The sequence below is a fragment of the Terrapene carolina genome, unplaced genomic scaffold (genome assembly GCF_002925995.2).
Source record: "Terrapene carolina triunguis isolate 2854851 unplaced genomic scaffold, T_m_triunguis-2.0 Scaffold42, whole genome shotgun sequence".
NCBI classification, from domain to species: Eukaryota; Metazoa; Chordata; order Testudines; family Emydidae; genus Terrapene; species Terrapene triunguis.
Window position 1 is genome coordinate 4,100,805 of NW_020664393.1, and position 24,932 is coordinate 4,125,736.

Sequence of the window (24,932 nt, forward strand, 5' to 3'; positions counted from 1 at the left end):
CCCCCCCCCCCCCCCCCAATCCCCTAGTAGTCTCTTTTCCAAGCTGAGAAATCCCAGTCACTCTCTCCTCATATGGAAGCCGTTCCATACCCCAGTCATTTTTGTTGCCCTTTACTGAACCTTTTCCAATTCCAATGCATCTTTTTTGAGATGGGGCGACCACATCTGCACACAGAATTCCAGATGTGGGCATACCATAAGTTTATATAGCAGCAATATGATATTTTCTGGTATTTTGTCCCGGAGAGCCAGGAGCTGTTTGCAACCCTGGAGAAGTTCAGCCAAGTGTAGAGCAGCAGCATGGCTAAGCGTGATTCCAGGGAAGGAACCTCTGTTGAGTAAGCACTTACCATAAGTATTGTGTGTGTGTGTGGGGGGGGGGTCACATGTTCTTATGTTTTTGTTTTTTTATTTAAAAAAAAAAACAGTTGCAGTAGAGTGGCTACCTGCTTCCCAGTGCCTGGACAAGCTAGGCAGAGAGTGCCCTGCAAAACATTGTGTACAGAGGAATGTCCTGGGAATCCTCCATAAAGATCTCCAGGAAACTATCATGCAGGTACTCTAATCCATTGTAGAAGGTTTCTGGGGAAGGTCGCCTTATTTCCTCCACCATGGTACGACACTTTCACACACCACTCCAGTATTAATTTGGCAGGCATCATCGCAGTACACAGCATAAGGACCCAGTCTGTACCTGGACACTTGCAGCAGCTGTTCCCTTGCAGCCTGTGTTACTTTCAGGAGCATATCAGCTAGGGTTATCTATGGGAGACAGTGGTAGTATTCACTTCAATTGCTCGACCCACAAACACTAGTGCCTGTGGGCCCCCTCTTGTTTTTCCATCCCTTCCCCCACGCTTGACACTACATGCCTGTAGTCTGGGTGGCAGGGGTTGGCATTGCCCACACAAACTAAGCCTAGGGCAGACAAGGTGCGAGGACACAGGTCAAGGGCTGCTCTTGGGCACCCTGCCGCCCCCCCCCCCCCCGCATGGGGCAGGTAGATGGTCCAGGCCTCCCACTGTGTCCCGGGCTACCCTGGGAGGCTAACAGTGGCAGGGGAAGAAAAGGAAAATGTTTCAGTGGCCATAGGCCATCACATGCAGACACATGGCCATCACTGCCTCGGCTTGCAGTTTGGGAGGGGGAATGCCAGACCCTGACCTCCAGACAATGTTCATGTTAGAAAGGGAAGGTGGCATGGTCCCCTGGGCACCTACAGTTCTGCTGCGGGTCATGTTGTTCCCTCCTGGCCCCCCCCCCGCCCACTGCAGATGGTCCAGCTCCCTTGCCCTACTCACCATGGCTAGGACAGCAAACAAGTTCAATGAATACCTTGTAGAAATGAAAATGTTCTGCTTTACACTTGCATAGATTCAGGGAAAGTATTTTTATATGGCAAGTTTGCACTGACAACGGTCCCTTTGTGCTGCGCTTGTTTTACAGCTGAAAGTGTAGCCTTTACACTTCCTCCACACCAGCGGAGAGGGTCTCCCAGATAAGATAAAGGCGAAAGAGAATGCATGACAACATTTAATGAGATAATGAATACCTCTGGGACAGTGGAAACTGAACAGAGGGCATGGAGGATTGCTCTTGCAGAAAACATGGACACAGACATTATGAGGAGGAGAAAAGCCCCTAAGAATGAGCATGGCACAGAGAAGGTGATGATGGGGATTCTGAAGGAACAAAGACATGCTGAGGCATCTGAATGTCCTACAGGAGAAACAGCTTGAGGCTTGACTCCCTCTGCAGCCCCTGCAGAACTGCATTCCAACATCGCTGTACTCCCCCCTCCCTCCACACACATTCCTTTAGGTGTGGGGGGCAAATGCAATATCCCTTCCGCTCAGCCTCAGGCAAGGATGCACAGAATCTCAGCCACACACACTGATTTTTAAAGAGATGAATGTGTTTTCCCCCCCCATCGTATTCCCATCTTTCCAAGGTTTAATTCTTTGTCAAAAATTTTTTTGGGCGCGCGCGCGCACACACACACACACACAGAGAAACTAAAAGTCCATGTCTTGAAAATGAAATTGTGGGGGGAGGCAAAGAGGGGGAAACTGAGGCAAGGGGGTGTGAGCACAACTTCAAAGACCCGGAGTGGTGAATGGAAGTCAGGAGTCCTGGCTCCCATCCCTTCCACACTCTAAGCAGCAGCCCACACTCCCCTCACTCATGGCAGCCACTGTTTCAGCCCCCAACACAGAGGAGTTGCTGGGTCAATGCACATTCCCCAGGCATCAAGTACATCCCCCATTCACCAGCAGTACCTTTGGAAGGGCCAAGGCTGAATGGAATTTCTCCCCAGTGATGGTCTTCCAGCAGTAGGTTGGGAGGCAGCTCTACTGGTGCTAGTGAGCGGGGGTTGTACATTATTTTCAGAGCAAAGCAACAGGTATTTTTTCCAAGGTAACATCACTACATACACAGCAGTCACAGCAAGGTTCAGACAATTGGTAGGCACAACACAGAAAAGCACCACACATTACTGTGGGTCATTGTAACAGGTTGTGCTCACCACCGTGACACCTCCTGCTGGTTTCTTCGGGAATTAGCTCTGTCCATCAGCAGGGCATCCTCCTCTTGTGGTGTCTCACTTTCCGTCACTGCTTCTCCACCGTCTCTGGGGACCCGCGTTGTTCCAGACTACGGCGTCCTCTTCAGGGCATGGCCCTCCGGCTGTGCCCCAACTCCATTATCTCCCCCTTCTGGGTGAACCAGCAGTCCTTTGCCTGGCTTCTTGCTGCAGTGACGAACTGCAGCCCCTAGTCCAGCCCCTTGCTTGGGGCAAACTGCAGTCCTTTGGCTGGCCACTTCCCTTGGCAGCCAGTGAGGCAAAGGGGGAGCAGGGCCAGGCCCACCCGCTACTCTGGGCCCCAAGCCAGGGACCCTATAGCAAGCGCTCACTGCCTCTCCTTCCCCTCTGCGGCTACCTGCTTTCCCTGGGCCGCTTCCCCATAGCCCCAGCACCTACTTGGCCCCTGTATCAAGGCCACAGTCTGGGAGCTCTGCTTGCTCCCCCAACCCTGCCCTGTCCCAGGTACTTCTCTCTACAGGCAGCCAGTCCTCCTCCCTCAAGCTCCAGGGACAAACTCAGCTCCTCTCTTCCCTGCAGCCCTTCTTATAGGACCCAACCTGGCCCTGATTGGCTGCTTCTAAGCCTTCCTCTGGTTGGTTGGGTTTTGCGCAGCTGCTCCAAGAGCTGCTATTAATCCTTTGCCAGACAATGAGGGGCACTGCCCCATCACAGTCATTAATAAAATGGGTTTTCAAAGTCTCTCTGAGATACACTGCTTCACGTCAGCAACTCTTCAAATGGCCAAAGGCACATTCAACCATTCTGCACTTGCTGAGCCTATTGTTTAACCCAGGGGTAGGCAACCTGCGGCACACGAGCTGATTTTCAGTGGCACTCACACTGCCCGGGTCCTGGCCACTAGTCCAGGGGGCTCATAGAAAGAGGCCTTCTAAAAACATTAAAATGTATTACTGGCACGTGAAACCTTGAATTAGAGTGAATAAATGAAGACTCAGCACACCATTTCTGAAAGGTTGCTGACCCCTGGTTTAACCGCTCATTGCTGCGGTCCAGATGTCTGGTGTACGGCTTCATGAGCGATGGGAGTAAGGGGTAGGCTGGACCTCCCAGGATCACTACTGGCATTTCAACATCAATGGTGATTTTGCAGTCTGGAAAACAAGTCCTTGCTTACAGCTTTCTGAGCAGACCTGTGTTCTTAAAGATGCATGCATCAGACACCTTCCCGGACCATCCCACGTTGTCAGTAAAACCTCCCCATGTGATCCACCAGCACTTGCACCACCATAGAAAAGTATCCCTTGCTGCTTATGTACTCTGACAATGGTGGTCTGGTGCCAATATGGATATGCATGCTATCGCTCCACTGCAGTTGGAGAACCCCATTGCAGCAAAACCATCCAGTATCTCCTGCACATTGCCCAGAGTGACCCTTCTTAGGAGAAGACGATTAATGGCCCTGCATACTTGGATCACAGCAACCCACACAGTGGATTTCCCAACTACAAATTGATTCCCCACTGACCAGTAGCAATCTGGCATTGAAAGCTTCCACACAGCAATCACCACTCGCTTTTCCCACTATCAGAGCATGTCTCATTTTAGTGTTGCTGCACTGCAGGGCTGGGGAGGGCTCAGCACACAGTTCCTCGAAAGTGGCCTTATGTGTATAAAAGTTCTGCAGCCACTGCTCATCATCCCATACTTGCATGACGATGCAATCCCACCAATCAGCTTGCTTCTCAGGACCAGAATTGGCACACCACTGTGTTCAGCTGCTGCGCGACTGCCAACAACCAGGAATTGTTTTGTTCCATGGCTTCCAGCAAGGCTACTTGAAGGACATTGCAATGTTCCGTGCAGCAGCTTCTCTCTGAAAATACCACTGGATAAGGTGCACAGTTTTTGTAATGCTCACAATAGTGCACAGCTGTCTGGATCCATATTTCGCTAGAGATGGTATATGCACAGTTATGCCAGCCTTTTGGAAAATATTATGGGTTGCAGATAAAATCAGGGGAGGGAGAAAAGTATATCATGGGATGCTGAAGCCATGTTCCCAGTCACCCGTTTGCAAGCCCTTCCCAAACCCCCCTGTGGCTATGCATGCAAGCACTGCTAGTGAGGATGCACTCCACCGACACAAGGACCATGGCGTGGACATGCACAAACAACTTAATTACTCCGGTGCCTGTATGTCGACTTAAAGTTTGTAGACATGCCCTGAGACTGAAATGTGGAGCGTTAATCAGTCCCACTGTCTGAAGTCTGAGTTAACTGCTGCCTGGTGGTGAGGGGCAGAGCTGAAATGAGCTAAGCAGGGTGACTTGGTATAAAAAGTCAGTTCCCAGGCAAATTCCAGAGCCACGAACAGACGCAGAAAACAGTTATGGCAGGAGCTTAGAGAAAGTGATATTTTTCTTCCTTCCAGGTCCCACTCAGATTTCAAGATGACCAGCAACAGAACAGTTGTGGTGACTTGCCACAGATGTGCCATGTTTTCTTTCCTGTCTGAAGTCAGAAGTCACTTCCTGTGCATGAAATGCAACTTGGTGGCTGTGGTGGAGAAAGATTCTTAGATTAAGGGGCAAGCAGAGACGCTGAGGAGTTCCTAGACAGCCAGGTACAGGAACCATCAGGTTCAAGAACAAAAGGAGCTGGCCACCAAAGAATCAGAAAAAGAGGAAGTCAGGGGAGATCTGACAGTATGTAAGCATGAGAAGAGGTCACAGCGGTGCTCTTCACAGCTGGGGACAGATGAAGATGGGCAGGCTGTGGCTACCAGAGAAGAGAGGACCAGGAGGAATTCCATACAGCTAGCAGTTTCCAATCGATACCAGGTCCTCAACATGAAAACTGTGGAAGATCTCAAGATCCAGCTGGTCCAAGGGAATGTACGGGCACCATCTAACCCTGAAGATGGTAGCTCAACTCAACCTGTAAGAAAAAAAAATCAAGTTTGCCTACGAAGAGTTCTCCAACTGTCTAAAGATGACAGACTATTCTTGTTGGGGATTCAATACTTGGAAGAACTGAAAAAAACCATTCTGCAAGGCACAGGACAACAGGATGGTATGCTGCCTTTCCAGAGCCAAAACATGAGACATCACTCTAACAATGAATAGGATTCTCAAGTTAATGGGCAAGGATCTATTCATGATGGTTCATATCACTAATGACACTGCATTGTGGGATATCACAGATCAGACAAGACTTCAGGGTACTTGGAAGGGTGTTGAAGGAGAAGAATTTCCAAGTGATCACAGTTTCTTCCTGTGCTGTGAGCAAAGGAAGACAAGGCAGAAGACTTTGGAAGTGAAGTACTAGCTAGGTAAGTGGTGTAGATGTTTGATATTGTGGAACACCAATCACCTTCTATGGTAAAAGGAGATTGCATAGTTTAGATGACCTCCATCTCAGTAGAAAGGGAACCAATCTCCTAAGAGCCAGGCTGGCCAAAGTAGTCAGGAGGGCACTAAACTAACAACAAAAGGAGAGTAAAAAGAGGGAAGATACAAGCACTCATTTAGCACAAAAATCAATCAAGGAACCAAAGGACATGAAGAAATTCTTCATTTGCCTATATACTGATAGCAAGAGCATAGGTAACAAGAGGAATTGGAACTGCTCATTTAGGAACATAAATTCCACCTAGTTGGTATTACGAAACCTGAAAGGGAATGATCTCCATGACTGGATTATTGAAATCAATGGTTGTAACCTATTTAGAAAGGATCAAGTGAGCAAAAACAGGAATGGGAGTAGCACTCAGTCAAAAAATGTTTTGGGAGTCACTGATAACTTGGAAGAAAATGATTTTGAAAGCTTGTGGATCAACATCCTAACAGATAAAGTACAAGATGTGTATTAGTTGGCAGCTGCTACAGACCACCAAATCATACCAGGGAACAGGATGATTGGCTCCTTACACAACTACCTATCATGTGTAGGAAAAAAAGCTGAGAGATCATGGAGGACTTCAAAACATATGCTAGACATACCATGCACCAATACTACAACACCCACAGAATTTCTAAGTATTATAGATGACAATTTCCTAACTCAAAAAATGTTGCCTCCAACACAGGGGAATTCTACACTAGACCTCATCTGAGGGATAAAGAGGAACTAATCACACAACTAAGAGCTAACTGTAGTTTAGGTACATGTGATCATAACTTAATCACATTTATAAAGTGCAAACCGAATGAAGTCCAAACCAGTAATATATATGGTTCTTGAAAACGTCAGTTTCACAAAACTGAAAACTGAGCCAAATTAGCTGGAACAATTTAATAGGAAAAATGTGAATGATAATTGCGAATTGTTTAAGGACTTTACTAGAGGTCCAAAAAGCCACACTCAAGGAAGACTATATTGGTTAAAAACAACCTACTTTAGAAGGGAAGGGAAGTGACCTATAAAAATAAAAATATAAAATAAATGGAAGAAAGGGGAAGACAGCATAAATATAAATCAGAAAATAGGAATTGTTAGCAAATTGATCAGATAACCAAAGGGACAAGGAAAAGTCTATGGCCACCAGAGTTAAGGATAATAAAGAGTTTAAAAGTAAAACAAAGAATCCTAACAGCATTGGTCCATTACTAGATGGAAATGGCACAATTATCAATACTGAAAAGTCAGAAGTGTTCAGTAAATATTTGTTCTGTATTTGGGAAAAACAGATGATACAGTCATATGCTAACACTTTCATTCTACTAGCATCTCTGGAGGATGTTAAACAGCAGCTACTAAAGTTAAAAATATTTTAATCAGTAAGTCCAGATAACTTGCATCCAACAGTTTTAAAAAAGCTGGCTGAGGAACTTGCTGGACCATAATGTTTATTTTCAACAGCTCTTGGAACACTGGGGAAGTTCCAAAAGATTGCAAAAAAGGTAACGTTGTGCCATTATTTAAGAAGGGTAAAGGAAACGACCCAGGTAATTATAGGCCTGTCAGTTTAACACTCAAATCCCAGGTAAGATAATGGAATGACTGATACTAGACTTGATTAATAATGAATTAAAGGAGGGTAATATAAGTAATGCCAATCAACTTGGGTTTATGGAAGATGGATTCTTTCTAACTTGACTCTTTATGAGAATACAAGTTTGGTTAATAAAGGCCATAGTGTTGATATAATAAACTGAAATTTTTGTAAGCATTTTACTTGGTACTACATGACATTTTGATTAACAACTAGAATGATAAAATTAACAGGGCACACATTAAAAGCTGACAAATTGATAGGTCTCAAAATGTAGTTAGAAATGGGGAATCAGCATTTCGAGGGTGTTTCTAGAGGGGTCCCACTGGGATCGGTTCTTGGTCCTATGCTATTTAACATTTTTATCAGTGACTTGGAAGAAAACCAAAATCCTTGAAAGTTTGCAGATGACAAATATTAGGGGAGTGGTAAAATAAGGAAAGAGGACAGGTCACTGATACAGAGCAAGCCGGATTGCTTGGCTTCAAGCAAACTATGTTTTAATATGGCTAAATATATACACATCTAGGAACAAAGAATGTAGGCCATATTTAAAAGATGGGGGACTCTATCCTGGGAAGCAGTGACTGTAAAACATTTAGGGGTCATGGAGAAGGATGAGCTGAACATAAGCTCCCAATGAGAGACTGTTGCCAAAAGGGCTAATGCAATCCTTGGATCCATGAACAGGGGAATCTCAAAGAGCAGAGAGATTATTTTACCTCTATATTTGGTACTGGTGTGACCACTGCTGGAATACTGTATCCAGTTCTGGTGTCCGTAACTCAAGAAGGATGTTGATAAATTGGAGACAGTTCAGAGAAGAGGCATGAAGATGATTAAAGGATCAGAAAACATGGCATAGATTGAGCTCCCTGCAGCTATCACTATATCTTAAAGAGAAGATTAAAGGGTGACTTGGTTACAGTCTGTAAGTACCTATACGGACAAAAAAATTGATAATGGGATCTTCACCCTAGCAAAGACAGATAAAATTCAATGACTGGCAGCTGAAGTTAGACAAATTCAGACTGGAAATAAAGCACCTATTTTTAACAGTGAGAATAATTAACCATTGAACAATTTACCAAGGGTCATGGTAGATTCTCCATCTCTGAATGTTTTCTTAAGAGATATGCTCTAGAAATTATTTTGGGGAAGGTTCTATGGCCTGGATTGTACAGGCGATCAGACTAGATGATCACAGTGGTCCCCTTCTAGCCTTGAAATCAATGAAACAGTCTCATATTTGGGCTGGATTGGTATTTGCATGGATTGTGCCTGAGCAACACAGCAGCCTTGTGACTAGAATCAAGTCTATTGTACCACAAAAGCCATTTGGACTTGTCATTCAATTCACCAGAAAGCTTTGGAAGCCAAGCAATGCCAGCAGAACTGACAAAAGTACTTGATAAGGCTTTGAAGTTTACAACTTTTACTTGGTAAATGCATGCCTCTTCTATTTTATGAAAGGAAATGGGCACTCAGCAGCAGCTTTTCTTCCACACTGGTACTTGCTGACTTTCACAAGGAAAGTTCTGAATGGTGTTTTTAAATTCAAAGAAACAAGGATTTTTCCTTGCTGAATGTAGCTCAGCCCTTGCAGAACGCTCATCAGTGAAGTACTACTTTATTCTGAAAGTTTATCTGCAGAGGCAGAATATGGCATGGGTTCTCAACCTGTGATTACAAACAGGTGTCTGAGTTGTGACCACCAAACCATTTCTATATTGCTAACTGGGAAGGAGGAGGAGTCCAGGTATGGCAAAGGTTCAGAATGACCACACTAAGGGCTTGTCAATGCCAGAGACTTTTGCACTCATGTAACTATAGCTACACCAAAATAACCCCCCCACTACTATACTGCATCAATATAAAAGTGATTTACACCAATACAGATCAATTTGGAGGTAAGACACTGCTACAGGTTGCTTTTTATTTACATCATTGTAACACATTTATTGTAGGGAACTACAATGTGCAGAAGTCTCTGGTGTAGACAGACCCTATGATGAATCATCTCCAGAAGACAAGTTTAAGACAAGGTTTCTCACAGAGCTTCATTCAACTTTGTTTGATTAACTCAACTAGGCAACTGATTTTTGCTGATCCTAGGGTAGCAACTTAAAATGGATTTCACTCCATTTCATACTCCGCCACAAGATTTTGTTTGTTACAGGATACTCAAATACCAGATCACTTGTATAAAGATATCCTGCCCCTTCCAAAAGTATCTTCTGCCCATCCAGAAGTATTTCTTAACTAGTTCACTAGCAGGTTAAGCATGGTTCACTGGGAGAATTCATATAGCAATGACCAGGGAAGTCAGGCTGTCCTGCTTTGCATTAATTGCCTGTCAGATGATTATGCTCAGCAATCAGAAAGCAGGAACACGGAGGTTGGCTAAATGAACAGTGCCAGCAGTCTGATAATGGGGACATTCATAGCCAGACATTTAAAATCCAAGGTGAAATGCTGTAATGCAGACCAGCTATCTATTCAATAGGTAGTTATTAAACTATTTTCCAGAATAATGCTCCATTTACAATTATATTTTTCAATGTGGAAAAGCTAAAGTTATCACATTCAGACCTTCATTGCCCAGGAGAAAAAGGATTCCTGTAGTTGTTCCCCTATTTCATATACAACTTGATGACAGGGTGGACTGATTTAAATCAAAATTATTTAAATTACCAATTTTAATCATGATTTCAAACAGCAAGCAAGAAACCTTGATTTAAATAAGTTTTAGTTGCGTTTTACATTTGTACTTCAGTTATTTTTCTAAAGAAAGGTTGATTCTCACTGTTTGGTAACCTTTAAAACATGTTTATCTGCAACTAAATACAGCCTTTACACTAAACTTGACACATCTTGCTAACCAGGAGGATGCACTATATCTACATATGTATTTAGACAATTATATAATTTACATTTATTCAGATTCTTAATTTTTACCTTTTATTCTGTTAGAAAATGGTGCATGACTTACTAGATATTTTTTATTTGTGATTTGTAAAAAACTATTCGGATGGAAATTCAAATTTGATTAAAAATACACAAAAACAGCATTTACTTTAAAGAAAACTACCTTAAATGTGCTGGATACATTTAAAAGTTTATCAAAATATGTTTTGCCTTTAAAACTGATGTATTAAATTATTATCTGAACTTATTGTTTCTGGTCACCATGTCCTCCAAGATTTTACAATTAGTACATCTCATCCCCTCAAACTAGATTGGAAAATAAAAACAAACCTTCCAGCTTTATCACTCAAATGATTTCTTAACTCTGAATGAACTAGTAATTGAACCAAACTGAATAAACTGAAAAGAAAATATTCCCTGAACACCTGCAGAAGAGGCAGCTACTCTGCTGTCAAAAGCTGGTTCAGCATTTAAACTCTGGTTCCAGATGCTTAGCCAACAACTTCCATCAGCAGTTCAGTGGTATAACTTTAAAACGTCAGCTACAAACATGTACTGCTTAATCATTTAAATTAAACACAAAAATAGATCATAATAAGTTTAGGCCTTAAACAACTGCCAATTTCAAATTAAATTTGAAATGAGTTGATATTTAATTTAAACAAATTCTTTATTTTTTTTAAATCCACCATGTTTGGTGTAAACAGCGCTATTTTAGCCATTACAGATTTCACGTTCAAACTGTTTCATATACTGATTCAGAACTTAATTTCTATTACTGAAGCTATGTAAATCAGTATCAGTTATGTTTGCCTGGTAGTTCAAAGGGGACCTTAGTCCATACTTTATGTTCCTTACACATTACCAGAATTTAAGTTCAGGCTACATCTGTAGAGAGTACAACAATTTAAATCTAGAAGCAAAGATTCACTCAATTTCTCAAGCTGAAAGAAGTCCATCCAAAACATTAAATGGCAGCTAAGTAATTGCTTGCTTTAAGTAAGTTCATATCAGTGTGTGCAATGCAACTCTATACCAATTAAACTTTTATCTAAACAGAACTGTCACTACTAAGACTACATAGTTATGATTTCTTTTGGTATGGTCCGCTTTTTAATTTTATTTTTATGGTAATTATTCAGCTCTTAAACTGAGTATAATGCATTACAAAAGTTCTTGGTGGTCATAGAGCTGACCAGTCATATGATGCTAGCTATTCCTTATTTCAGTTGCTAAACTGCTCTAAAATATAGCTGACAACACAAGCTTTCCTAATACTGCTTTTCCATATATGCAGTTATTGTAGTTGCCACAGGTATATGGTGCTATTTTGAATGTGAAGAGAGGTGGACCATCCGAAGGTAAGTATGGTCCACATTGACATTTCCATCTAGTCATACTACCAGCATTAGTGACATGAGAAAAAAGTAAACTTTTCCCAAGCTCTCTACAAAAAAATTGACTTAATCTTTACCAAAGCTCTATGAGAATTCTAAAGATGCACAAAGTTACGTAGGAAGCAAACTGTGTTCACTGTACTTTATACACACGTGAAGATTTTATACACCTCCCAGGAATCTTTCTGACAGTTCCAATTTTCGTTTCAAACCAAGTGGTGAAGACCACCACGGAATTGTAAAGCAAACTTAAAAGTGTAGTATCACCAATGGAAAAGATCTTTCTGCAGAGAATAGTGTTGAATGCCCCAGAGTTCTTATCTTATGATTCCTACCTATTTTTGTCTTGCAGTGTCCATCAAAACATGAAGGGGCCAGCTTACAGTTAGTTGTAAGCATATTATAAAGAAAGGTTTTTTAGTTATTTGCATCCAATTAACAACTAAAAATGTTGATATTTAACTATCATTTTAATAGAAGAGCAATGCTAACTTGTGTAATATGGATGTTTGCAGAGAGTTTGATGTAAGCATTTCAGAAGTTTGTATTCGCAAATTGCCTTCACCAATTTAGTTCACATGTGAAGATTTACTTTAAGAAACAGCAATAATTGTAACAGTATTACAATTAAATGCTCAGTGATCTAAATATTAAGTATAATTAGGTATATAGATTTCTTCCATGAGGAAATTTTTATTTCACTTCTTTACATGATCTTGTTTGTCAGAGGAATTGATATATATTTGGGATGTGCCAACACAAACTTAAGTATAAAGAATTTTCAATTAGAGAAAACAGTATGCAGTACTGTTCAACATAAGATTTTAACTTATTTTCTTCAGGATTTCATGGTAATTAAGACCCATGAATCAAAGCACAGACGTTCTTAAATCTTTGATTACATTTTAAAAAGTGAGAAGATTGAGTGGCTGTTCAAAAGAGTTAGTAGCTATGATTTCATAAGTAAAAGTGAGCTTTAATAGCCTCTGAATAATAATTCCTTGAAAAGCAATGAACCATATTTAGAAATGACTTCCCAAAGTTATATGCATGAATATATCATTCTGCAATTAATGAAATAAACCTCTTAAAAATTATTCTGGATCACAGGGTTTCTCTGGATTTCAGGGTGGGTAGGAATGGTGTCCCTAGCCTCTGTTTGCCAGAAGCTGGGAATAAGCGACAGGGGAGGGATCACTTGATGATTACTTGTTCTGTTCATTCCCTCTGGGGCACCCGGTACTGGCCACTATCAGAAGACAGGATACTGGGCTAGATGCACCTTATATTCTTATATTTACTACTCTAGAGTTATGGAGAAAAATGAAGAGTATAGTATGTACTTAAAATAGATTGCAGAGTAGGGTGGATAAAAATCAATGATTTTTTTTAAAATAAAAACTTTATTTAAATCAGATTTAAATGCTTTTTGAGAAAAAAATCATCTACAGATAGTTTTAATTAAGATACATTATAGCTCAAAGATACCTCAAATTCAGATAATGGAATAGGGATTATAAATTCTGATTCTATAGTATGAGAAAATATATTCATGTAATGTTTAAGAAAAATTTTGTAAATGAGTTCCAATAGTTAATGGATTAGGAACCCAATCTTATGGGGTTCCAGGGGCTTCTATATAGATTATTTAGGTTAATCTCTCTATCTACCCAATGGGACTCAGAGCTCATTCTAGAAGATACCATCAGAGATGACTAGTTTTGCAGTTCTCAAATTGTGGATTTGTCTCCAGAGAACATGCTTGTTAACAGCAAAAATGCTTTTAAATAAATACATAGGTGAGAAATAACAGACCTCAACCCTATTGTCCCTCTGCAAATGTGTACACAGAGTCAATCCCTTACCACTCTCTAAAAGTGCAAGATTGTTGGGTGTGGAATAGATCTGCACAAGGAGAAGTAGTCTGGAGATAAATTTGAGAAAGGGGGGGGACAGGCAGTAGAAACAGAAGTGAAACTGTTTGAGCAGCATATTTCTGAAACCTTGGGGTCTTTCCGAGTGTAGCCTTCATTGATTTGAGATCTACCATACCATTCTCACTAAAAGGGAAAGCAGGCCGTAAAAGAGACCCAGTTTGGGAATAAGAACCATTCAAGAAATATATGTTTGCTGATGATGTTTTAAAGAAAGTCACACCAGTGAACTGGTGGAAGTCACTTAAGCACTTGGATTTAGAGACCGTTGAAGTGATACTCTCACTTTTAACAGCAGTAGCTTCTTCTGCTGGTGTAAAAAGAATATTTTCTTCCTTTGGACTAATTCATGCCAAATTGAGAAATCATTTGGGACCTGAAAAAGCAGGAAAGCTTGTTTTTCTTTTTCAGGTTATGAACAAACAGGAAAATGAAGGTGAAGACAACTGAGTTAGCTACAGAAGCCAATATTTTAAGTTTCTCATGTTGACCTGGCTGACAGTCGATTTAATTTTTTTTTAAATATTTAATTTAACTATTTTAGTTAAAAACAATTTTAACAAAAGCAAACCTGATTTTAAAAAACTTGAATGTTTAAATTCAAAAATTCATATGCTTGTTTTGTTAAAATATGTGTTTGCTGCTGAAGAAAAAATCCAGAATACATAGTGTTGTTTTAGTTAAATAAAACAATTTAAATGTCTGTCCGGTAATGTTCTCCTCCTAATACAGCATGGCAAGAAAATTCTCCAAATATTAATGAATAACCTGTTGAATTGGAGATAGTTCACCTCCCAGTGACTTCATAAATATCTACTTCAATTACCTTTGGTAAATGAAATAACCAAACAATCATTCATTTTCAGATATAGCTGTAAAACTAATTGGAAAAGTTTTCAAAGTAAATCACTTTAAAAATGTATAGTGTGTACCTTCTAAAAATGAAACCTACATCTGAGTTGTGAAGAATATGCATTAAGGTTATAACAACCAACAAGAATGCACTCTTATGTAGAAATCCATGATTCAATTGAGTCTTCCTGACTAGTGATTTAAATCAAATTCACCCTGTTGCAGAGTGACTATTGAACAGACAAGGAAAGAAGTCAGCATATGCTTCCTCTCCATTTGATTCAATTGAAGAAAATAATCCATATGAATAAGTGTGCCTACTTTCTTGAAGTGCAAGTTTTAGGCCTTAGTTTCCATACTTCTAGAACTATAGATTTGGCAAATAAACCCTTCTCTACATACAACTTGCACTGGTTTAATTAGTTTTACTGTTCTATTTTAAAGGTGAGATTTTCCAAGGCACAAAGAGCACTTAGGTGCCCAACTCCCATTGAAAGTCAGTACCCTTGCATGCCTCAAATGGAGCATGAGGGACAGGACACAGAAACCTTGCCATGGAGTAAATGGAACTGCAATTCAGGAAACCTTGTATCTTGCCAGAGGAAACCTAAAACTAACTCATTTGTGCATGTATGTTTACCTGCTTTAACCTTCTAAATTATTTCTTTTTCTTAGTTAACTCTTCAGATAGTTGATTATAGGATTGTCTATCAAGTGTTGTCTTTGGTATGAGGTCTAAGGTGCAACTGACCAAGGGTGACTGATCCTTTGGGACTAGGAGTAACCTGAATATTGTGATTTTTGATGTAAGGGACCATCACGAAGGTAAGTTTGCTTGCCTGGCAAAATAGACCAGAGTAGTTAAGGGGTCTGTGACTCCATGGTTTGGCTGCTATAGTACTTGAGTTTGCACCTGTTACTTGGTGAAACCCAAGTATAGAACTCTCAACCAATTTGGTGTTTTTGCCCTGCTTCTTGACAGTCTGCCCTGTGGTTGGCACTCTGACCCATGAGCTACTCCAAAGATCTTGATAGTATGTTTTCCAAATCAGAAGCTTTTCTGCACCCAGGATGGTAGCCTGAATACAATCAATCCAATTCTTCCAATACCATTTCTGCTGCCCTCTGAACATGGGATGCCTTTCCTTAGCTGATCTGCAATGCCTCCTGTGATTCAAATTATTAAGACCTACTTCTGCTGCCATAATCTGCAAGAAATTTGCCAACCAATAATTGCTAGATGGAAAGGAAGTTAGGGAGATAGCCATAGAACTAAGGTGTGCCAGTCATCATCCTGACCACTCTGCTTTGTATGCTGTATCCCCCTTTTCCCTTTCAGAGAGTAAACACCTCAGAACAGGGATAGTTTACAGTACTCAATATATTTTGTGCCACTACTTAAATATATATATATAAATATATATATAAACACAACCTGGGTATATTCAGAGACCTGGTGCACATGTAGCATTACTTCTTACACATCTCCATTTGCCTGAACAACTAAATAATATGTAAACTACATAGAAGCTTTTCCCCATGCTCATTCTACAGTACTAAAAGCATGTAAACAGAATGTTGAGATAAAAATACATATCTACAACTAAGATTCACAACTTTAATTTCCTTCTGACCTCCAGCATCTGAAGGCAACACTTCAGTGGCAGATCCTTCTGCTAACCACCTTTACAGTCCAAGCACTCAAAGGGAGTACAGATGTGTGACTCTTGGCAGACACCCCTTCCCAGGCAACACAACACTGTACTGGTGAGACAACCTAGAGTAGCAGAAACCTCATGTGTGTCACGCCCAACACTTTTTAATCAAGACCTGTGCCCCAGCAGGTTTGTCTTAGATACTGCACTAACAAAACAGAGCAGCCACAGCTCAGAGACGCTGTCCCTACCACGTAAGGCAGAATAGTTAGAAGCACGTGCACAGGAGAGACCCAGCCCTCTCCTCCCCCCTGCATGAATGGGGGTGGAAGAAGCGCCAGCACATTCCTGAAATGCCCATTGGGCGACAGTCCCAGACCCAAACCTCATTGGCTTGAATTTGTCAATGGGATAGGAAAGGCATCCCGATTAGGGGGGGAGGGGAGAGGAGGAGAAGGCTGAGCCAGGAAACTCACGTGTAATCGTGGTTCCAGCCACACTTCAGCATTGGGAGGGGGCTACTCCCTACCGCCTGCCAGGCTGCCCCACTGCGCCACAACCACAGACAGGGGATCCCCACGGATTAATAGTTCCTGCGGGGGAGGGAGGTTGTTATCTGAACCCGCTCTACGCATTACAGAGTTGGAGCTGTTGCGATACCCACCATGAGGGAACCCCCAGCCCTGCCTCCGCAGCAGAGAAAGACGACACGATCGCTCCCTCCCTACTGCAGGCTCCGTGGGCGGGGGAAGGTAGCGGATACCCACTCTAATGAGGGTCTGGACACAGGTGACAGCCCACCCCTTTCTCCTCAGTCCGGTCGCTTGGCAGCAGGGGATCCCGCCATAAAGGCGGCTCCCTCCTGGGTTTCGCTATCAGGGGAAGGGCCAGGCGCTAGCCGAATCCAGACTCAAGCCGCAGGGTGCGCACAGGGCAGCAGCCTCTGCAGCTACGGCCCCTCCGCGTGCGCCGGGCCGCGGGCAGGACTGCGACACTTGCCCCCACTACACCCCTGCCCCGCGGACACCGCGGCTCCCCTGGCCCGTCACCACATGTTGCCAGTAGGGCCCTACGGGCTCCACGCGGTGGAGGCGGGTGTCATGGCTCCTGCGCAGAGCCCGGTCACTGACTAACACCTTCGCCGGCACCGCGCCGCGGGCGGGCTGCGAGCGAGGCGCTGCCCGGGGCCCCTGGAGGGCAGGGGAAGGTCACACTCCGCGTGAGGCCGGACCTGGCAAGGCCAGGCCGGCGGGGACTCGGAGCCAGGCCGGCACCCCGGGCACGCACAGGCCGCGCCTCAGGCCGGGGGACGGTTACAGCTCCCCGCCCTCCCCAGAGCCTCACCCGGAACAGCGCCAGGCGCGCCCCTCCCCCCAGCCCAACCGCACCCCGAAGCGGCTCGCGGCGCCCACCGGCGGCAGCCCGGCTCCCCTCCGCCCGCCCCCAGCGCGCCAACCTGGGGATGGTGCGGAGATCGCCGGACCCCTTGCTCTGGTGCGGCTCCTGCGGCGAGGGCTGCTCCCGGGCGAACCACACCTCCAGCAGCTTCTCGGTCCCTTCGAAGAAGTGTGCACCGTTCTCCTCCATGGCGCGACAACTCGGCAACCAACAACCACAGAAATTAACCCCAGCCCGGCGGCCGCCCCGGCGGCTGCTGCTGCACGGGCCGCGCCGCCGCCGGGTCCCCGGCCGCGAGTCACCTTCCAGGAGATAACGTTATGTGACCCTTCAACAAAACCAACAGCAGCGAAACCGCCTGGGTGCGCGGCGGCTGCGGCGTGAGCGCGGGGGTTACAGTCCGGGCGGGCGGGCGCGGGGCAGGCGAGGCGGTTCGGTTCCTTGTATTCCGTGTGTTCCCCTGTTGCAGAGAAGAGCGTAGAGCGAGCGCTAGCTAATGTCGCCGGCCATACTGTGTAAGCGAGGGGGCGCCGCGCACGCAGCCGCCTTTATACCCGCACAGGTAACAGGGAACTGGCCACAGAGCGCGGCCATTGGACAGGCGCCTCTCGGCCCCGCACTCTCCCAGCTCCCATTGGACACCGCACCTGCCTGTCAACTCGTCTGGGACTGTTCGACTCCACCCTCAACAGCAGCCCGCCCAGAGAGAGCTGTGTGAGTGGGAAAGCAGGCATGGGACTGCGAGCGAGAGCGACACGGGGAAAGCAGGAGTGTGTGTGGTGTGAGGGGTATATGGGGTGTATGGGGAACGAGCGGAGAGCCGCGAGAAGGTGTTTAAGAGTGAGGTATGGGGCTGGGGATGTCAGTGTTCCTGAGGCTGAGAAGGGAGGAGTGTGACACAAGCTATTTGTGTGAGAGAAAGGGGGTGAATAGGGGAGAAAGTATTTTTTTTTCAACGTGGTGCAAACCCCAGTGTATTAAACTAAATCAACATTAGCCAGTTGTAAACAGATGTAAGTGTGTCCACAAAGGGATGTGCACCAGTTTAACTAAAACAATTTAAGTACATTTAATTTAAAAATTAATTTCGGTTAAAATGGTGCAGCTTTTGTGTGCAGACATGGCAGATATATAAGAAATAGCCGGTGTGTGAGAGAGAAACAACAGTGATATAGTGTAAGGGAAATCGTATATGTGAAAGAAAGGGGTGATTGCATGTGTGTGAGGCCTTGTCTACACACAAAAGTAGTGCAGGCTTAACTAAATCTTTTTTTTTTAAACTGATAAAGTATCAACTTAAGGTAAATTGATATAAGGCACTCTTAAACTGATTTAAGTGTCCATGCAGAGCAATTGCACCAATTGAATGAAAGCAGTTTCTAAAATAATTTAGTTAAATTAGTACAATTTTTGCATGTAGACAGGGCATGGGAGAGTGAGCGAGCAAAGTACAGTACAGAGATCATCAGATGATGGTGATACAGAGGGTACAATATTTGCTTGTGATATGGCCATTTTATGCTGCTCTGTATGTGCAAAGGGGTTGTAAAGCCACTGTATCTTGGCAGCTGGGATTTCCTCCTGTGAGAAAGTTCGCAGGAGGGGAACTTATAGTGCTACTGTAGTTCTACGCCAACCACCATTTTTCAGCTTTTTGATATAGGGAGCATGACCAAGGGAAAGGGTGCATAGTCAGAGTGGCTCCACATTCCAGGTATCCCTGCCTGCCAGAACATCACCTTGGGTTAATAGGCAGCTAGATGCTGGGGACCACCAGCCCCAGAATACAGGGAGCACAAAGGTAGCATAAAGCTTTGTCCTTGCCCATTTCTGTCCCATGCTGAGCATACCTTGATCAGAATGAAGAATCCATTCCAAAGAGGGAGTGATGAAAGAATGTCCTTGTTTTAGTGTGAGCAAAAGAAAATGGACAAATTCCCCATACTGCTTCAGCCCCTTTACACCATTCTGGTAGAAAATTGTGGCTGTGTAGTATGTCGAATCAACCCCTGGAGAATATTCCCTTTGTACAAGGGTTTCTTGTTTTGTGGATAGCTGGTTGAATGGCTATTTTTCAGCTGCTAAGAGAAAGTGTGTGTGTGTGTGTGTGTGTGTGAGAGAGAGAGAGAGAGAGAGAGAGAGAGAGAGAACAAAAACGGTAATGTGTTGGGTGGAGGGGTTCCTCTGCTAAACACAGTTCAGTCATACTGTTGACTGATTTGCTTATTCTCTGTATCACATTTCCAAGGACACTTTAAAAGGATACAGATAGAAAAAACTAGTTGCTGCTGATCTAGTCTGTGCACATAAAGAAGACTGTGCACTTTCAAGACATTTGACCAGTTTCTAGGCAAAAGTGCTCATTGTTTTTATGTATCTATACTACTCCCAGCCCAGCGCTGCCCTCCCACATTCATCTTGATTTAGCAGCCTTGGTTCTCTCATTTCTACTTGCATACAAGGCAGTAACTACAGCCAGCTCCCTGCTTCAGTGGGTCAAATGTTAGTGGTCAAAATTTCTCTCTGCAAACACAAGTTGTTCATTTACCTTATCGAAATTCTGGTTTGTTTTTATGTCTGTTGTAACTAGCAATGATAGTTCTCTTATTTACTTGCTAATTATCTATTGTTAGTGTCTACATCTAAAAACAGTCAAAATAGTCAAGACATGGGTTTTATATGTTTGTTATATAGGGGCCGTATAGTGGATTTCTTGTACACAACAAGTTGCTATTCTGATGTATTGTATTAGATATCAATAAAAAATACAAAGTGCTGTCCTTCCATCTGACCCCCTTTTAGGAGCCCAGTAAAATTCTGATGGCAAGCTCAGAGTTTACTAATATTTTTCAAAGCGCAATGATTAGGTGAACTTACGTCAGGTAAAATGGTAAGGGCATAGGTGTATTTAATGGATCATATCTCACACACCCCTCTACCCTGATATAATGCTGTCCTCGGGAGCCAAAAATAAATAAATAAATAAAAATACCGCGTTATAGGTGAAACCGTGTTATATCGAACTTGCTTTGATCCGCCGGAGTGCGCAGCCCCGCCCCCCCGCGGAGCACTGCTTTACCACGTTATTTCTGAATTAGTGTTATATCGGGTCACGTTATATCAGGGAAGAGGTGTATTAAGCTAGTAATATAAAAATGCAAGTGCATAATCAATATAAATAAAGGGCTAGTTTAGTTTGATTCATGAACCTTTGAATAACCTTTTTTTCAAAAGGAGTACAAAACAATGTTTTTGGCTTAGTATGTATCCTGTTATTCAGTTATTGAAATGGCCTCGATTTGGGGACAAGCTCCCAAGGATGAAGTAACAATGAGAGATTAGGATGACCCAGACAAATATAATCAGGGTAAACAAAGTCCCCAAAATCCCACAAACCTCTGTCAAATATTAAGATTGATAGTTTTGTTAATATATACAAGTTATATAATTTAGGGTGTAATGTGGAATCTTATATTTGGTCATAAAATATTATGTGACAAATAAGAGGAGAGTGGTGTTGATAAAAGTATGGTGTCATCTTGGGTATACAAGAGTGTATGGAGACTTAAGTCTTTGGCTTTGTTTATGTACACCTTGTTTGTACGTACAGCCAAACCTTTCCCTGATATACCTCAGTTGATCTCTGGGGTGTGGCACTTTGTACCTATGCTGAAATAAACCTGTTCCTTGGATGTGAACTCAGGAATTAGCAGTGGTTTTGTATGCTACAGTAAGCAGTGGTTGTCTGTTTTGCTAGGTTTCTAAGATACCTGTGGACCTGCTTGGTTGTCCAGAAAATATCTTTACAATAACTTGAATATTTAGCTATGCCTTGCAAAATTCTGTATTTGCTGAATAGCAAAGAGAAATAGTTCTTACGTAATAACTGGCCAGTTTTGTGAAAATTATGCCTTAATTTAAAAAAAAAAGTTTGTGACCTTCCCACAATTTACTTAAAATGAATTATTCAGTAGCTAAAAAGAAAAATACATAAAATATTAAATAATCACTCAGTGAAGTTTTTTTAAAGGTAAATTACACCCTCAGGCCAAGAATTTCAATTTTGATGCAAGTAATATGAACTAAAGAGCTAATGTAAAAGCTAATAGGTGCCCAGATGCCACAGTAGTGGGTTGTACAAACATTAATTTATTAATCCTCACAACACTACTGTGACGGGTAAATTTTATTCCCGTTTCACAATTGGAGATATTAAGACAAAGGTTGGTGGTCTGAGTTTCATAGGAAGAGCTTTTTAAGTGACTTGTTCAACGTCTCAGAGTGAGTGCATGAGAAGCAAAAACAAGAACTCGTGTTCTTGACTCATAACTCTGTACTTCCTACAGCTCATGTTGCCTCTTGAATAAAGAGTGTATATGTAAAAAATGTTAATTAAAACAATATTCATATATAAAACCCCCTCAGAAATGGAGATTTTTAATGTTATAATAGTATTTATATTTAAAATAAATACTATATATTTTTAAATGATGTTTTCTTATTCATATAGCATAGCACAGTAAGTGAACATGGCACTTTAACAATAGATATCTTGCAACATCTTTGTAAGAAATGTATAATTCATAAGTATATCTTAGTTATTCTTTATTTTTCAAATTAAATTTTTCACATGGATTCTCAGCTCATCTTTGTTTGGCAATGATTGTCAACTAGGTATTCATGCATATTTGATTAATATACTGTTTAGAATGATAAATGTAGGGTTTTTTTCCTTTTAGCTGAAACCACTGTTCAGGAACACTTAGCTGAATAGTTGTTGCAATGTGTTCTAGTCAATAACTTTTTTTCTATATACTATAAATACAGTGGAAGATTGTGGCACTGTTAAGTTGTTTTATATTTGTATGTGTAATAAAAATTTTTGTAGTATGTCTCAATTCTCAGTTTTCTGAAAGCCTCTTATGTCAGTTAACAGATAAGTATGTCAAACTTCAACTGGAAATTATTTTTGTTAAATTTGTGTGACTGAGAATAAAGGATTTGTTTTAAAACTCAAACTTAAATATAGGATCAGTAGTACTTTATGATACCTCTGAGATAGTGATGACTTTTAGTAACTAATACTAAATAGGAAAATTACATTTAGGACCCTAGAAATCCCTAAAATCAACAGATTAAATGGTACAAACAAACAAAAACTAATCCTAAACTCTTTCCTTATGGGCCTGATCTTCTAAACTGTACTTGCAAAAAAGCATCCACTGACTTCAGTGGAATGCCCCATACCCTATAATGGCAATATAAACATACTGGGTGTCTTTTTCACCTCCCCTTTCCCCCATTTGGCTCACTTTGTTTCAATCAAAAGGAATTCAGTACACAAACAAAGGCCTTGACCCTGTAAATATTTACACACATTTAACTTTATGCCCACAAGTAGACATATTTTGAAGTCCTTTGTAGTACTCATCTGTGTAAAAGTTATTCACATACAAGTGTTTGCAAGAATGGGGTCAAAATGAAGACAGAGGGAGGTGGGATGACTTCTCTTCAGTATCACAATTTTATTTCCCCTATGAGAGGAGAAAAGTGATTTTCCTCTTTACCAATACCACCAGACCACCTTAAGAATCTAGCTAGAGATCGATCCAGTTGACACTCCATCTGAAAGGAGGCTACATCCCATTTGGATTTGCCGCAATGATGATGAAGAAAAATGCCACCTTTTAACAAGGTATAAGTAAGGGTATGTCTACACTACGGGATTAATCCGAATTTATATAATTCGAATTTGGGAAACAGATTGTATAAAGTCGAATGTATGCGGCCACACTAAGCACATTAATTCGGCGGTGTGCGTCCATGTACTGGGGCTAGCGTTGATTTCTGGAGCATTGCACTGTGGGTAGCTAGCCCATAGTTCCTGCAGTCTCCCCCGCCCATTGGAATTCTGGGTTGAGATCCCAGTGCCTGATGGGGCAAAAAACATTGTCGCAGGTGGTTCTGGGTACAGCCTCACCCCTCCCTCCCTCCATGAAAGCAACGGATGGCAGACAACCATTTCGCGCCTTTTTTCCTGGGTGAACACTGCAGACTCCATACCACGGCAAGCATAGAGCCCACTCAGCTCAAAACAGCAGTCATGAACATTGTAAACACCTCGCACGTTCTCGTGCAGTTTATGCTGAGCCAGGACCAGAAAAACGAGGCGAGGAGGCAGCGGCGACGGCAGCGCAGCAACAAGCGTGATGAGGACATGGACACGGACACAGAATTCTCTCAAACCGTGGGCCCCGGTGCTTTGGAGATCATGTTGTTAATGGGGCAGGTTCTATCCATGGAACGCCGATTCTGAGCCCGGGAAACAAGCACAGACTGGTGGGACCGCATAGTGTTGCGGGTGTGGGACAATTCCCAGTGGCTGCGAAACTTTCGCATGCGTAAGGGCACTGTCATGGAACTTTGTGACTTGCTGTCCCCTGCCCTGAAACGCCAGAATACTAAGATGAGAGCAGCCCTCACAGTTGAGAAGCGAGTGGCGATAGCCCTGTGGAAGCTTGCAACGCCAGACAGCTACCGGTCAGTCGGGAATCAATTTGGAGTGGGCAAATCTACTGTGGGGGCTGCTGTGATGCAAGTAGCCAAAGCAATCACTCAGGTGCTGCTACGAAAGGTAGTGACTCTGGGAAATGTGCAGGTCATAGTGGATGGCTTTGCTGCAATGGGATTCCCTAACTGTGGTGGGGTGATAGATGGAACCCATATCCCTATCTTGGCACCGGAGCACCAGGGTACCCAGTACATAAACCGCAAGGGGTACTTTTCAATGGTGCTGCAAGCACTTGTGGATCACAAGGGACGTTTCACCAACATCAACGTGGGCTGGCCGGGAAGGGTTCATGATGCTCGCGTCTTCAGGAACACTACTCTGTTTAAACGGCTGCAGCAAGGGACTTACTTCCCCGACCAGAAAATAACCGTTGGGGATGTTGAAATGCCAATAGTTGTTCTTGGGGACCCAGCCTACCCCTTAATGCCATGGCTCATGAAGCCATACACAGGCAGCCTGGACAGGAGTCAGGAGCTGTTCAACTACAGGCTGAGCAAGTGCAGAATGGTGGTAGAATATGCATTTGGCCGTTTAAAAGGTCACTGGCGATCGTTACTGACTCGCTCAGACCTCAGCCAAACCAATAGCCCCATTGTTATTTCTGCTTGCTGTGTGCTCCACAATCTCTGTGAAAGTAAGGGGGAGACCTTTATGGC

At 42.8% G+C, this 24,932-nt stretch overlaps 1 protein-coding gene across 2 annotated transcripts in view; it reads right to left on the bottom strand.

Moving 5' to 3' along the window:
• The window catches only part of AMD1 (adenosylmethionine decarboxylase 1), a 44,906-nt gene extending 26,698 nt beyond the window's left edge, over positions 1-18,208 (bottom strand). The window contains exon 1 of one of the 2 annotated variants that reach the window (XM_024216027.3): positions 17,764-18,208. In XM_024216027.3, coding sequence (XP_024071795.1) covers positions 17,764-17,894 — 131 coding nt within the window. In that variant the 5' untranslated portion in view covers positions 17,895-18,208. Of the gene's footprint in view, positions 1-16,783; positions 16,862-17,763 lie in introns of those variants that run through there. The other variant, XM_024216028.3, reaches the window with a different exon arrangement.
• Between the last annotated feature and the right edge of the window lie 6,724 nt (positions 18,209-24,932).